Source organism: Gossypium hirsutum, chromosome A12 (genome assembly GCF_007990345.1).
Source record: "Gossypium hirsutum isolate 1008001.06 chromosome A12, Gossypium_hirsutum_v2.1, whole genome shotgun sequence".
In the NCBI taxonomy this organism is placed as follows: Eukaryota; Viridiplantae; Streptophyta; class Magnoliopsida; order Malvales; family Malvaceae; genus Gossypium; species Gossypium hirsutum.
Window position 1 is genome coordinate 63,738,837 of NC_053435.1, and position 16,628 is coordinate 63,755,464.

The 16,628-nt window shown below is 35.2% G+C and overlaps 1 protein-coding gene across 2 annotated transcripts; it reads right to left on the minus strand.

The window, feature by feature from the left end:
- Nucleotides 1-268: 268 nt before the first annotated feature.
- Nucleotides 269-4,829, minus strand: LOC107924247 (pentatricopeptide repeat-containing protein At5g65560). 2 transcript variants are annotated; one of them, XM_016854614.2, is made up of 4 exons: nt 2,771-4,829; nt 1,555-2,665; nt 692-782; nt 269-537 (listed from the first exon to the last, which is right to left on the minus strand). In XM_016854614.2, the coding sequence occupies exons 1-2, from the start codon at nt 4,605-4,607 to the stop codon at nt 1,848-1,850; spliced, it is 2,655 nt and encodes an 884-aa protein (XP_016710103.2). In that variant the 5' UTR covers nt 4,608-4,829; the 3' UTR covers nt 269-537; nt 692-782; nt 1,555-1,847. The 2 variants fall into 2 exon arrangements, with proteins under 2 accessions (XP_016710103.2, XP_016710094.2); XM_016854605.2 differs by having other exon boundaries at nt 1,555-4,827.
- Nucleotides 4,830-16,628: the final 11,799 nt, after the last annotated feature.

Consider the following 16,628-nt stretch of genomic DNA (forward strand, 5'->3'; position numbering starts at 1 on the left):
ATAATTTCACTATTTTAATAATCTATATCTTCATAATTTCAAAAAATTAAATCAAATTTTTATCATTATTTTAGAAGAAAAAATACAATTTTACCATTACTAATTTAAAATTTTATAAATTATAAAAAGTATTTTTCATTTAACGGGGCCGGCAGGATATGGCATGATGTTTTGCAAAGGTCCCTCATTCTCAAACCTTTCAAAACCAATGATTATCAAATCATTTCCCAAAAACAAAATTGGATTAATTGTTCCAAACACTACGATCAACCTTAAACACTCCCCATAGATTTTCATGATCTATGTGCTTCACCTTCAATGGCATTATCACTGTACATAATCTTTTTTTATTATGTTAAGAGTTCGGCGGCTAGAAACCTCTAATCTAGATAACAAAATCAAGGAGGGAGCTTTTGGGATATAATTGAAATCGAGGTTTTATCAGTGAGTACCAGTTGTGGTGCCACCTTTGTTTCAGTTTGGTGTCTTTGGAACTGATTTCATTGCATTCCAGCTCTTGTGAACAGGCAATGCTTTCTGCACCATGGAAATTAAAAGCACACAATTATCGTCATGTAATACATACAAAACTGAATGCAAAAAAAAAAAAAAAAAAACAAAACAAAACAAAACAAAAAAACAAAAAAAAGAAAAAGAAAAACAAAACATCATTGAAGATTTATCTACTTACCTGTTGAGCATAATTATCCTCGTCTTGTGGAGGACTTGCCCATTTTTCTGAGTAAAATGCTTGCTTCTTTCATACCCTTGAATGCATTATTCTGTGACCAAAGATAACAAAGATTATATTCTATACTTCACATTCGAACCAAAGGATGAACGATTTAAGCGATTGAACATTTCCTAATACCCACAACTTTCAATAACTATAGAAAAGGCATAAAAATGGAAGATGAATTGTAAAATATATGGTCATTCTTCCCAAACTTTGCTAACCAAATCAACTGTAAACACATTCCATTCAAGTTATGTACAATAAGAAAAGTGAAAAGAGCGCCAAAAAGGGTAAAATTCCTGCAAATAAGGAGATGCTACAAAAGCTAAGTTACTGAGGATTAGCAGAAAGGCCTTCATTTTCAAGGTCAAGAACATGTCAGAACTAAACAGGAAAACAAGATAATAAAGCAACAAAAGGAACTCTATCAATCATATGAACCATTTTCTGCACATTTTCCTCCCGACATTTACTGGATGGCTACGAATCCTTCTAAATCCGTAAACCATAGGCCATCGGTAAATATAATTTTTATGTCGAAAGCAGTTTTTTTCTACTACTAAAATGCCTTGATAGTATCTTGCTCAACAAAAACCATCCAGGGTAAATCATGTGAAAATATTTGGAAAAGAACTTTGCAACTTAATAATGGTGAATTAATTTAAGCACAATTTCTGATGTGCCTGCCTGACTTATACAGGATACAATTTAGTACTTCATTTATGGTGTTTAGGATAGAACTACAAAGAACAAGATTAATAGAGAGCTCAAAAATACTATTATTTGAACAAATAGGACAAAAGAAACTGTGTACTTGCCTCTAGATTGCCAGCTAGAGTGGTTTGCATGATGAGGGGCCATTACCACTACCATGTCCAGGAATTCAGGGATGTGTGAGCTTCTCAATGAAAAACTGCTCCCTCAGTTCCAGCCTCGTAAAAATGCTTCAATTTAAACAAGTTCCCCAGGCTTTATGTATTGAGACTGCATGTGGAAAGGAATGCAGTTTTCAATCTGTACATCACTAGCACCCATATAGGAGGAAGAGCAATGCAATGGCCCCCTTCAGTAACAAAAATGCAAGAATCTCAAAAGATAAAATACAAAGAATCTACGCTCCATCAATTCCTTCAATTAACAATGAATATGTACTAGGGTGGAGCTGGCAGCCCATTTTTTCCATGATGCTTAAGAGTTCAATGCATCTATCAGCAAGCCCCTTTTTCAGTAAACCATCAATAAGAATCTTCCAAGCTACTTCATCACTACTATAACCACAACGAAGCAAGTTGGCAAAAAGTGTATCAACCTTCTCCTTATCCCCTTGATCATATAGTCCACAAATCAGTTGCCTGTAGGAGTCCAGATAGGGAAACTGGCTAGATTTGATCATTAGGTCCACCACTATCATAGCATCATCATACATTCCCAACTCACAGAAACAATTAAGAAGAGAGTTGTAGGCATCTTCACCAGGAGATATTCCTTGATCTCTCATATGATCAAATAACTTCTGTACTACAACAAAGCGCCCAACTTTGCAAAGTCCTATAATAAGCTTGCCGTAAGTGTTAGCATTGGGTACACAACCATGCTGACGCATTTTCTCAAACAACTCCAGAGCAGTGTCAAATTCCATTGACTTCCAGACATCAGCATGATCAAACAACAAGCCATTTGAAACCAAATTCACTGCAGGGCTGTCATCCTTTGTCCTTCGGTCCTTCAACAGATACTTGAATAAAATAGAGTATGTATGATGAGAAGGCTCACAGCCAGCATCAAACATACATTTGAGAACATCAAATGCAGAATGCATCAATCCCAAGCATCCATATGCATCTAGAAGTAATGTGTATGTCAAAGAATCAGGAAAAACTCCTCCTTCCTTCATCCTAATCATCATATCCTCTGCTTCTTTTAGTCTCCCTACACCACAATATGCATGAATAAAAGCAGTATAGGTTAATACATCAGGTTGACATCCTGAGGAAATTAGTTGATCAAGAGTCCCATGCGCATGATCGAAGTCACCTTCTTTAAGCATCCATTTGATGAGAATTGTATAGGTATCTACTGTAGGCTTCACACCCATCCCTGCCATCTTTTTCACCGTCGACAATGCTTCCTTCATATTTTTCATGTTGCACAACCCATCTATAATGGCATTGTAAGTGCATGAGTTCGGCAAGCAGCCCTGATTAATCATTCTATCAAGCAAATAATTAGCATCTTCAATTTTTCCAACCTTGCAGTATCCATCAATCAAAGCAGTATATATAACTTCATTTGCTTTTAAGCTTTTCTCCTTGAGAGAGTCAAAGAGATTACGAGCTTCTTCTATTCTATCAACTTTACAAAGAGAGTCAATAAGAACACTGTAAGTCCATTGGTCAGGAACCAAACCATTCTTCTTCATCATCTCAAGCAGCCTAAAGGCATTATCCAACTGCCCCATTTTACATTGCCCATGAATTAATGAATTATATGTGACCACATTAGGAACCAGCTTAAGTTCAAGCATCTTATCAAGAAATGCCATTGCCTTGTGAACATTCTTCTTACAAAACCCAGCTATCAATTCATTATAGGTTCGCTCATTAGGAAAACAATTATTAGACTCCATCATACCCAAAACTTCCAATGCAGCCTCCATTGCCCCATGTTTGCAGTATCCATCAATCAAAGCATTGTAGGTGACCACACTTGGAACCAGCCCTTTCTCTAACATCCTACCTACCATTTCCCTTGCCTCATCAACCTTATTGTCTTTACATAAGCTATCAATGATTACTGTATAAGTATGAGCATTCGGCTCACACCCTTTCTGTGACATTTCCTCGAACAATTTTATTCCTTCTGACTTCCTCCCGGTTTCACACAATCCAAAAATAATCACAGTGTATGTACGAACTGTAGGATAACAAAAATCCTCCCCCATCGCCTCAAACAACTTAATAGCCTCATCAACCTGTTCAGCCTCACATAGACCGTGAATAAGATTCGTATAAGAAACCTCATTTCTTCGACAACCCTTACTTGGCATCATTCTAAAAATCCTAAAGGCGCTATCTAAATCCTTATTCCTGCAATGCCCCAATATTAACGAAGTATAAGTAAAGGTATCGGGATTTAATCCCGCTTGGACGATTTTAGTGACATAGCGTTGAGCCTCAACCACATTCCCAATCTTACAATAACCATTGACCATAGTATTCCAAGTAAAAATATTGGGTGAAACCCTATCGTTCAACATCTCACTATAAACGGATTTCATTTCATCAATCATCAAGAATTTCGATAACGACATCAACAAAAAATTGTAGGATCTAAGGGAAAGCTTAAAACAGGAATGAAGTTGTTCGTTCTTATTCATTTCCATTAGTAATTCAAAAACGAACCGGGATTCGTGGATGGAAGCGGAGGATTTGATCATGGCGAGGCGGATTTTGTCAGCAGGGCCGAAGAACTTGTAAGCAACAAGGATGTTCAAAAGGGCGGAATAGGAATAAACAGAGTGTTTGAAAGTGGGTTTCTGGGAGATCCAATAGGAGAAATCGAGAGCAGTTTGGGGGAGAAGATAAGGGTTGAGGGAGAAGAGGGAATGGACATGGGAAGGGGAAATGGAAGGGAGGAGTTTAGGGAGGGAAGGGTGCTTTTGCCAATTGGGTTTGGAGAGAATGGAGTGAAGGAGCAAAGGGAGATCGTGATCGCTTGGCTCAGGGTCTATAGGAAGAGATGAAGGGAATGACGAGAAGGGTTTGGTGAGGAGGAAGCAGCGAAAATGGAAGGACTCAACATGTTTCATAATAGCCGCCGGCGTTCTCATCGTGGAGGTTCTGACGGTGGCGATGGTGAGGGATCCATTCATGGAAATGATTGATAAGAAGAATCACGGAGGCGGCTGAAGCTTAGGAAATGTAGGATTGATTGATTGATTAGGTAGGATGCACTGAGTTAAACGTTTCCCAGACGTGCTTTGGGTTTTGGGCTGCTAATTTGGGCTTCCGCCATTCTCATGTTAGGTCGCCACTTCCTAAAACCCAAACTTGATCACGAAATAAGCTTCCAAAGTGATGAAGGTTTTGGGAACTGGATTGGGTTAAACTTCCTCATTTTTCATAGCTCAGAATTTTTTTAAAAGGGTATGATGTTATCTCATATTCACTCTTTTTCTGTTATATTTATTAACTTATTTTAAATTAAATAAACCACATTTTTTGTTTATTGATTAAAAACAACTAAATAAGGATTAAATTTAATAATAAAATATCATCATTAAATTCCCAATTAACTTTAACAAATATTATAAAAAGCGAAAATAATAAACAATGGTTAATTCCTTTTTAATATTTTTCATGTTTGTTTTATGCTTTATGTTTAGGATTCTATTTTTCCCTTATAATAATATCGTTTTTAAAGTTCGAACATGCTTTCTCTCATTAAGAATATAATGTGTCGTATGGCTGTACTCAATTTTTGATAATAAAATGCAATAAATTTACATTACAATATTTTTTTTTGCATAAAATTCAATAAAACAACTAAAGTATAACAATAAAAAATATAAGATAAAACGAGTTTGCATCTTTCAATCGGTTCGTGGGTTAATTGATTTAACGTTTTATTCAGATTGATGATTTAATTAATTCCCAATCCAACCAACCGATCTAGTCTAATTCTAAAAATAGTTAGAAATAAACATTTCTAAAGGTTTGATTCTCAAAATTTTTAGTTTATGTTTGAAGCAGATCTCAGTGTTTTGACAAACTAAAATTTCCTTTTTCACAATTTGTTAATTTTAAAGTAAGAGTCCGTTTGTTTGCCAAGAAAACATTTTTCAAGTTTTACGTTGTTTGTTTGATTGAAAATAAATTACATTTGGAAAATATTTTCTAAAACATGAGTAAAATGAAATGGGTTTTAGGGAAAATGTCTTACCGATTTTATTTCTGTAAGACATTTTCCATCTTCTAAAACTCTCACCAAATTCTTTCCTCCTTCTTCCGTTCTTCATCTTTCTTCTCCTTCTTCATCCTAGTAACTTTTTTATGCTTTATTTTTTAATCTGCATTTCATGTTTTTGTTGCCTCTCTCACTCAATTCTTCTTCTTCCCTTTTTTTTGTTTTTGTTGAAGAATCTGTTTGGATTTTTGAATCTGTTTGTTCTGTTTGGATTTTGCATCTTTCAAATGATTCTTTCTTTATTTTCTCCAACTAGAAGAACGAGAAAGATTACCCACTGTCATTCGCTTGACTGGGGTGAAACTTTCCCCCATTTTGTACATCAGATTTAATGGGGGAACTAGGAGTGAGGTAGCAATTCTAATGGGGAAACTTTCCCCCAATTTGCGAGTTCTATTTTAGTCTGTGCTACTTAAAAAGATGATTGCGTCTGAATTTATATCCAAGTAGAGATTGTTAGCTTTTCTAGTTTCATGCTTTGGTTCCTCTATCTACTTTTGCCTTTTCTTTGTGATTGTGCTTTGAATCAGTTGCATGCAACTATAGATGAAAATGTAGGAGTCCCTAATTTGTATGATGTTAGCTTGATCTGCCGTTTGGCTATGAAGTATTAGGAAAATGATTTTTTAAGCCATTCCTATGAATCGAAACTTTAAAAGCCTGTCTATCTTGGTTGCATTTAATAAGTTTGGTGCCATAGATGCTTGTTAATGAGAGTATTTTTGCTCGATCAGGTTGATTGACTACATGTTGAGTGTAACATCATTTTTTCAGATGCTGTTGTTGAATTAGCAAATTAGGAATCCTCGAAATTCAGGGATAAGCTACGTCGTGATATTGATGCACATTTGCTTCTGTCCGAGCTGCCAAACTTTCAGAACTGACTTAGGTTATTATTCCCCTAGTTATTGAGGTATGACAAGTTATTTCTGATCATTTAGTTGGGTTATTATCCCCCTGGTTATTAACAGTTCTATAATTTCTAGTTACTTGATATTGAAGCGATATTATGAAGAGTTGGGATAGTGTAGCCTAAAATGCTCTAAAGCAGGAGTTAATGCATCATTTTCACATTTTTTTGAGTTGGGTTGCAAGGAGGCAAGGTGTTTGGAAGTTGATACCCTGATGTTATGACATTTGTTTTCTTGGTCTTGCTGGTTGTTGAAAAATTCAACTTGTTGCATATGATGTGTGTTACTTTAAAAATTGATTTTGCCCAATTAGTTAAGATGTCATTTGTAGTTGGGTTTTTTAATACTTCACTGTGTTGCTACTTGTTGAAATTTTTGCATTGCTATGTATGATGAGAATTACTTTAGAATTGAAACCTAATTAACTTAAATGTCATTGTAGCGACGTAAAAATTTTGCTTCCGGTCGCTAATTGCGGCGATTTAGTGAAAACTTGAAAACTAAAGTTTAATTTTGAAATAAAGTGGGAATCGCCACCGATCCTTTTTCCTAGGTGTGATCGGACACCTATTAGATTTCTTTTTTTTAAAACAAAAAGAAGGCTGAGTTTAGTCTACGTCAAAAGCCAGAGAAAAATTAGGGTTCGGGAGTCAGTTACGTGCAAGGAAGGTATTAGAACCCTCGCGACGCCCAAAATTGGTATCTTGTTAAACACGTGTTGTCTTGATTTTCAAAAATACGAGTTCAATGTAAGATTTAGTCGTGATCCGGTTAAAACACGAGAATTTTTAATAACTTTTTTTGGATTTTTGAGAAGGAAATACCGTTTTAACACGAGTCAATTGATGTTCACCCAACATAGCAATGAAATCGATGACTTAATGTTAAACCAATACGTTGCCTTGCTTATTGGAATTAATTAGAAAAAGATTTTCGTTTAAACGTAAAGCAAATTGATATGAAATAAAAATAAGTAAAAGACAGATCTAGAAGTGCATTGAAACAAATATAAGTGTGACAATAATATTATAAATAATAAAGATGTAATGTAATACTAAAATTAAATATGAAATGGAAACAATGAATGTGTATACGTAATAATGACATTAAGAAAATGTACGTAAAATAGGATGAAAGAGGTTTACATAATAATACTAATATGCGTACATAATACATATATATATATATGTATAACATATTAAAATGATCATATACAATATACATATATAACAGGCATATACTAATAATAATAGTACAAATAGTAACAATAAAAGATATATGTACACTAAATAAAATATAATAATATTAAGACCATAAGTGACAATATGGAAAATAATAAGTATAGTAATAACTATAAGGATATATGAAAATAATACTATGTAAAAAGTATGTATATACCGGTATAATAATCCAATATTAATAATGAATAAAATAGGGTAAAATAGATATAATAATAACATGTACATAATACAATAAAAGTGTATATACGTATGTGGTAAAGTGTTAGAAAATGTACATGACATATATAAAATAAGGTGTTTAAAATACATGCATAATATAGATATTAAAAAAATATATACATAAGATAGTACAAGAACATTAAAACGTATATATACATGACAAACATAATATGGTAAAAAAATCTATGTAATATAGTATTGAAAATATATACATGACATGTATGAGAGTAAAATAACTAAAGGATACATATATGGAATATATACATCTATAATAAAAACATGTGTATATATTATCGTGCTAAAATACTTACATAGTAAACATCTGTTAGAAATAATAATAATGTTCAAAAAAACAACCATTAATATTACATAAATATGCTCACATATACATATATATTTACAAATTACGTAATAATAATAAAATACGTACATACTATACACATATAATATAGTTATTACGAAAATACATACCATATATAATATTAAGAATGAAAAATACACCATTAAGAGATATACATATACGTACAGTCGATAAAGATGTATGCACAAAACACACACTAATATTAATAACGATGATAGGAGTAGTGAAGATATATACATGAGATAATATAAAAAATATAGTATTCAAAATATGTACATGGTATATATAAAAGTACAATATTAAAAGATATATACATAATATATAAAATGTATACATAATATATAGAAAATATAATATTTAAAAAGAATAATATACATAATGCAAGAATATTTAAAATAATAAATAATAAAATAATAAAAAGATGAATAAATAAATAAATACATATATAATAATATAGTAAGAAATTAATCTACTTATAATAAGTAATAAAAAAACATTAATATGTATGTACGTATTTAAGAATAGTGAAAATAATAAACATAAATATAGATATAATAATAGAAATGATAATACTATATAAAAAAGAATATATATTCATACATAATAAAATATACACTAGTATTAATAATGAAAATAATATTACAATACCAATAATGACAATATGAAATTAAAGTAACTAAGTATAATACCATATATATATACACGTATGCATATATAATGCAAACATACACTAAAAATAATAAATATATTGATAACATTAATAATATTAGAATAATAATAACAATATTTAATAATAATAATAACAATATTTAATAAAGAAACAAAAATGAATAAGAAAGGACTAAAATTGGACTGTAACAAAGTGTTGGGGCAAACTTAAAAGGAAATAAAGGAAGAAGGGCCCAATTGCACATGTGCTGAAAATATCAGGGGGTGAAAGAGCAAATTCCCCAGGCATTTAAAACACTCAGCATTGAACAGGGTTAAATTGTGAAACGCTACAAACTTTAGGGTTAATTTATAAATAAATATAAACTAAATTGTAGAACGCTTTAAAAGTGGAAGGGTCATTCGCGCAATTAGACCCTTCCGCAAAAACACGCGGATCCTAGCCCCAACGGGTCGGGTAATCGGGCTAAAGGCTTAAACGACGTTGTTTTGGGGCTTAAGTACAGCCCCCAAAACGACATCGTTTCGGAGGGTTATAAATAGGCTTATTTTTAGAAAAAAAAATCATTTGTGAAGGGAGAAAAGAAAACAAAAGAGAGAAGAAGGGAGAGGAAGAGAGAGGGGGCTATCGGCCATAGGCCGGCCACCAGTCTGTCACCGGACCACTATGCGGTGGCCGAAAGTTCAAAAGGTGATTTTTTTATTTTTTATTTTGAATTTTTTTTATATTAATATGTTCTAATATATATATAGGTGAAAAAAAAGGTCTGAAAACGAAATTAAAATAGAAAAAATAAAAATCACCTTAATGTTTGATGCCTGTGTTTTGGTTACTGGATTGATGCTATTCTCGTGTTTTCCTTATATATTTTTTGAATCTGCTTGTTTGTATTGGAATATCCTTGGTATTGATACAAAATCCCCCCTTTTTTACAGTATTTCATTCGGGTTTTATAACCCTTTTACAACTATTTTTTATATTGCTTCTGTCTTGTCTAATTGCAGGGAATGGGCAAACGGTAGAGGTGACCGGTGGTGCAGGGAGTGGTGCTGTCAGAGGGCAGGTGGGCAAGTAGCTGAGTCGGCCGAATTTAGGGGCTAGGGTTTTGGTTGGGTTAGCTTAGGGTTAGGGTATTGGGCTGTTGGGTTTGATGGTTTTGGGTTTAAAGTTTATTTGTAATTGGGTTGTGGGTTAAAGTTGGGTTTGACTAATTAGTTGTGTTGTAAATGGGTTAGGGGTAATAGTTGTAAATGGGTCAAGGGATTTGGGTGTAAACGAGCCATTCGGGTTTGGGTAATTGGGCTGGCTGAATTGGGTTTAAATGTGTTAATGGGTCTTAGGGATTGGGTTATTTTGTAAATGGGCTAAATTGGGTTATGGGTTAAGGTTTGTAAAAATGTAACTGGGCCAAAATAGGCCTATAACAGCTGCCCCTCTTTGCTCGTTGTCGTGTAACGGGAATAGAGCAAAGATATAAAGAAAGGCCAATTTTGCCCAGTCTTGCTGAGTCTTGACTTCTTTGGTGCTCTTTTTGTTCAGGCAGTCTCTTTTTAACCCACCCTATCTTGTAGCTTTGGTTCAATCCACCGCATCTTCTGATATACGCCTTGTAGTTTCAATCTTCTCCAATGTAACTTTAAGAATATGAGATTTGTGGCTTCGATCTGCTTCGATGCAGCTTCATAAAGATCAGGTCTACAACTTCGATCCATTTCTCTATCGCTTCAGTGAGATGAGGTTTGTAATATTCTCTTCTGTAACTTTAGAAAGGCAAGATTCAATATCCTTGATCAGCTCCACTGCAACTTCAGGGGGACAAGACTTGCAACTCTGACCTGCTCCACTGCAACTTCAGGGAGGTCAATTCTGGTGTCTTTAATCAACCTCAATCTTTATTCTTTACTCGGCATGTGATCTTGAGCTCAACTCATTTCTCGCAATATGAATTGACTCTTATCATGTGACCCGAGGTTCAACTCACCTCTCGCAATATGAGTTGATTTTTTTTGAAAAGTATAAATTAAACAAAATTTGAAAATACCTCAGCATGTCTTGAGGCTCAACTCACCTCTCGCAATATGAGTTGATTTTGGAAAAGTAGAAATTAAAGACAGAATTTGAACACAGAATTTGAAAATACCTCAGCATGTGACCTGAGGCCCCAACTCACTTCTCGCAATATGAGTTGATTTTTTGAAAAGTAAAAATTAAAAATACCTCAACGTGTCTTGAGGCTCAACTCACCTCTCGCAATATGAGTTGATTTTTTTGAAAAGCAGAAATTGAAAATTCCTCAGTGTACCCTGAAGTTCAACTCATTTCTTGCAATATGAGTTGATTTTTTTTTAAAGAATTTGCAAAACAAACTTTGAAAATAACTCGGCATGTGGCCTGAGGCTCAACTCACGTCTCGCAATATGAGTTGATTTTTTGAAACATAAATTGAAAATACCTTAACGTGTCCTGAGGCTCATCTCACCTCTCGCAATATGAGTTGATTTCTGAAACTTAAAAGCAGAAATTGAAAAGAAGAAATTGAAAATACCTCAGCGTGCCCTGAGGCTCAACTCACCTTTCGCAATATGAGTTGATTTCTGAAAACAGAATCAAAATACCAAAAACCTGTCATCTAGTGGAACTCAGGTGTCTTTTCCTTTGGTTCAATATAGCTATCATCACATCTTCTTGCTATACTGGAGTACCTGTATATGTCATGCATGATGTTATCATGATATGCACATGTTGGTATTAAATATCTTTATGCCTACATGATTATGCTATGTGCCTTAAGCGTGTTAGTCGTATGTCCCTTTCCGTCATGATTTTTGATGATCTGCGTTCATTACTTTGACTCTTGACTTTCTCTTCAGGCCCTGTACCTGTCCTCAAGCTTCACGAATAATCTGCGTTTCTCAGATATCGCTCTTTTGCCCCTGGTTGAACTTTGTCCTTGCATTGAGGCTCTTGTACTTATCAAATTCTTAACTGGGTAATGCTTAACATTTCTTTTGTTTAGAGCATGTCATTTCACTATTTATTATGTAAATAAACTACATAATGAGATGCATGAAAATGGTCAGGTAGGGCCAAAAGGATACCTCACATTTATTTATTTCAAATGTAGCAAACAAAGAAGGTTAATCAATGATAGTAAAAAAAGTGTCATAAAGAGAAAAGGGATCGCATTCAACAAATACAAATGCTCTAGATATTCAACGCATGAACTCTTCCCCATTCCTCAATCAAGAATCTTTTCGAGCATGGCTTCTTGCATAGAAGATTTTGAGCTTTCAGAAATGCTTCAAATACTGTAGTCTGGCTGTGTAACCCACCGTTCAAAACGCCTTGTTCTTTAAACCCGGGTTTGCTTCATTAGAATGCCCTTTCGGGTTTTCATCCTAATCTTTTGTGTTAATCAAGACACCCTTTTCGGGTTTTCACCTTGATCTTTTTTTTTAAGATGCCCTTTTTCGGGTTTTCATCTTGATTTTCTTTTTCTTCAAGCATAATATTTCTTCACAGCATCTGAGTTCACTGGATTCGGTAACTCCTTCCCATCCATCTCGGTGAGAATTAAAGCTCCACCCGAGAATGCCTTCTTTACGACGTATGGTCCTTTCCAATTTGGTGCCCATTTTCCTCGCAGGTCCTTTTGTATTGGGAGAATCTTTCTCAGCACAAGTTTTCCTTCATGGAATTCTCTTGGTCGTACCTTCTTGTCATGGGCCGTGATCATTCTCTTCTGGTACATCTGTCCATGACAGATTGTCTTTAAGCGTTCTTCTTCGATAAGATTTAACTGGTCATATCGAGCTCGAACCCATTTTGCTTCTTCTAGTTTTGATTCCATTAAGACTCGTAAAGATGGGATCTCAACTTCGATAGGTAGCACAGCTTCCATCCTATAGACCAGAGAGAAAGGAATTGCCCCCGTAGATGTCCGTACAGATGTACGATATGCATACAAAGCAAATGGTAGCTTTTCGTGCCAATCTTTATATGTCTCGGTCATTTTCCCAATGATCTTCTTAATATTCTTATTGGCTACTTCAACAGCTCCGTTCATTTTCGGATGATAGAGTGATGAGTTATGATGCTTTATTTGAAATTGTTCACACACTTCTTTCATCAACTTGTTGTTCAGGTTCATGGTGTTATCTGAAATGATTCTTTCAGGCAAACCATATCGACAAATGATTTCCTTTTTCAAAAACCTGCAAATTGCAGTCTTCGTCACATTGGAAAACGAAGTGGCTTCTATCCATTTTGTGAAGTAATCAATAACCATAAAAATGAATCGGTGTCCATTAGAAGCTTTTGGGGAAATTAGCCCTATAACATCCATGCCCCACATGGAAAAAGGCCACGGAGAAGTCATGACATGAAGGGGCGAAGGGGCTACATGAATCTTATCGCCATAAATTTGACATTTGTGGCATTTTCGTGCAAAACTAATGCAGTCACTTTCCATCGTCAACCAGTAATAACCGAGTCTCATAATCTTCCTGGCCATAGTGAAACCATTGGTGTGTGTCCCACAAATTCCCTCATGGACATCTTCAAGTATCTTTCTAGCTTCAGCATCATCCACGCATCTCAAGAGCACTTGATCTTTCCCTCTTTTGTATAGGATGTCCCCATCAAGAACAAATCCAGCTGCCATTCTTCTAATTGTTCTTTTGTCGTTCTCATTTGCTTGTTCGGGATACCTTTGATTCTTGATGTATTCTAAGATATCATAGAACCATGGCTGTCCATCTGGCTCTTTCTCAATGCTGAAACAATGTGCAGGGACTTCATATATGCTTATTTGAAGAGGCATTATTTCTGTTTCTTTGTTCGCTTTGAACATTGAGGCCAAGGTGGCCAGGGCATCAGCCAATTGGTTTTCTTCTCGCGGGAAGTAATTAAAAGTTATTTATTTGAATTCTTTAATCAGCTCTGCCACTAGATCACTGTATTTGGCTAATTTTGAATTCCTCACTTCCCAATCTCCATGGATTTGGTAAATCACTAATGCTGAGTCTTCGTATACCTCTAAAGTTTTGATGTTTCGTTCAATTGCTGCACGAAGTCCCATGATACAAGCCTCATATTCCGCTATGTTATTGGTACAGAAGAAGTTTAATCTGGCAGTGAATAGATAATGGTTCCCCTCTGGTGATATTAAGACTGCTCTAATCCCATGCCCCAATGCGTTCGACGCACCGTCAAAACTCATCTTCTATGGCTTCTCTTTTGATGACTTGGATTCCTTTTCTGTGATGCACATTAAGTCTTCATCTGGGAAATCAAATCTAAATGGCTCGTATTCATCCATTGTTCGAGTTGCTAAGAAGTCAACTATTGCACTTCCTTTTATCGACTTTTGGCTCACATAGACAATATCGTATTCTGATAGTAAGATCTGCCATTGTGCCATTCTTCCTGAGAGTGCAGGTGATTCCATCATGTACTTTATTGGATCTAGCTTTGAAATTAACAATGTTGTATGATACAACATATACTGCCTGAGTCTCCGAGCTACCCAAACCAGAGCACAACAGTATTTTTCAATGGACAAATACCTTGCCTCATATTCAGTAAACTTTTTGCTGAGGTAGTAGATCGCATTTTCTTTCTTTCCTGACTCGTTGTGTTGCCCTAGTATGCAACCCATTGAATTTTTGAACACAGTCAAATACAATATCAATGGTCTTCTCGGAGTTGGCGGTACTAGCACTGGAGGACTAGACAAATACTGTTTTATCTTATCAAAGGCCATCTGGCATTCTTCATTCCATTCTTCGGGATTATGTTTTCGAAGGAGTCGAAAAATTGAGTCACACTGGTTGGTAAGTTGAGCAATGAATCGGGCGATGTAGTTTAATCGCCCTAAAAATCCTCTGACTTCCTTTTACGTGCGCGGAAGTGGTAACTCTTGAATGGCTTTTATTTTATCTGGATCAACCTCGATACCTCTTTCACTGACAATGAAGCCTAGCAACTTTCCCGAGGTAGCCCCAAACGTACATTTGGCTGGATTAAGCTTTAGCTGGAACTTTTTCAACCTTCCGAACAACTTTTTGAGATTCACTACATGCTCTTTTTCCCCTCGGGATTTAGCAATCATATCATCGACGTAGACCTCTATTTCTTTATGCATCATGTCATGAAATAAAATTACCATAGCCCTCTGATATGTTGCCTCAGCATTCTTTAACCCAAATGGCATCACCTTGTAGCAGAATGTTCCCCACATTATTACGAAGGTAGTTTTCTCCATATCCTCAAGGGTCATCTTGATCTGATTATACCCCGAGAATCCATCCATGAAAGAAAATAATGAATGTTTTGTTGTGTTATCCACCAACGTGTCAATGTGTGGTAAGGAAAAATTATCTTTAGGACTTGTTCGGTTCAGGTCACGATAATCCACGTACATTCGTACTTTGTCGTCTTTCTTTGGTACCGGGACTATGTTAGCCACCCATTCTGGATATTTGGAGGCCTGTAAGAAGCCAGCATCAAATTACTTCTTGACTTCCTCTTTTATTTTCAACAACATCTCAGGTCTCATCCGTCTTAGCTTTTGTTGAATGGGTTTGCATTCTGGCTTCAATGGGAGCTTATGGACCACTACATCTTCATCTAATCCTAGCATGTCTTGATATGACCATGCAAATACATCTTTGTACTCACGGAGCAAAGCAATCAAATTATGCCTGGTGCCCCCTGAAATAGAGGTGCCAATCTTCACTTCTTGCTTCCTTTCTTCAGTTCCCAAATTTATTGTTTCAACAGATTCTTGATGAGGCAAAATCTGTTTATCCTCTTGTTCCACCATTCTTAGCAAGTCAGGAGACGAGACATAGTCTTTAGCATTTTTTTCAGCTTTGAATTCTCTTAAATAAACAGCCTTCTCAAAATCAATTTCATGACTCGTAACGGGTTTGTTCATGCCGTTGATATCTAAGCACCTGAAAGTTGAATGGAAAAGGAAACTATAGAGGAGCATCAAAGTATTGGGACCAACAGGCATGATGTGAAATATATGCAATGACAGACTGTGAAAAGAAGGAAAAATTATGAAGTTAATGAGAATGTAAAGACTATGACAAAATACATCTTCATTAATGTTCATTTTAATGATAAAGAGCGAATCATAAGCTCTTACAAAAGAATCCCTCTATTTACTTAGGGACACACAAAAAGAATAGTGTTAATATTGAGCATTACTCTGGAGAAGATTTAGAAACTACAAGGAACTCACAGCAGTCCAATTGTTCAAAACAAATCCAGGAGGACAATGGCGTATCGTTAAAACATCTTTAATTGCATCACTTCATTTGTCAATGACATTTATACTGACATTCTGAAGACCCATTTCAATTAATAACATCGTGCTTCGTGGATTATCTTGTCCGGGGTATATCATTCTTACAGATGTAAATGTTTTTGACAAAGGAGGGTACGTTATAGGCTCCCATTCTATTTCTCGGCCCAAAGTTCTCGCAATCATTCTCTCTTGATCCTTCTTTCACTG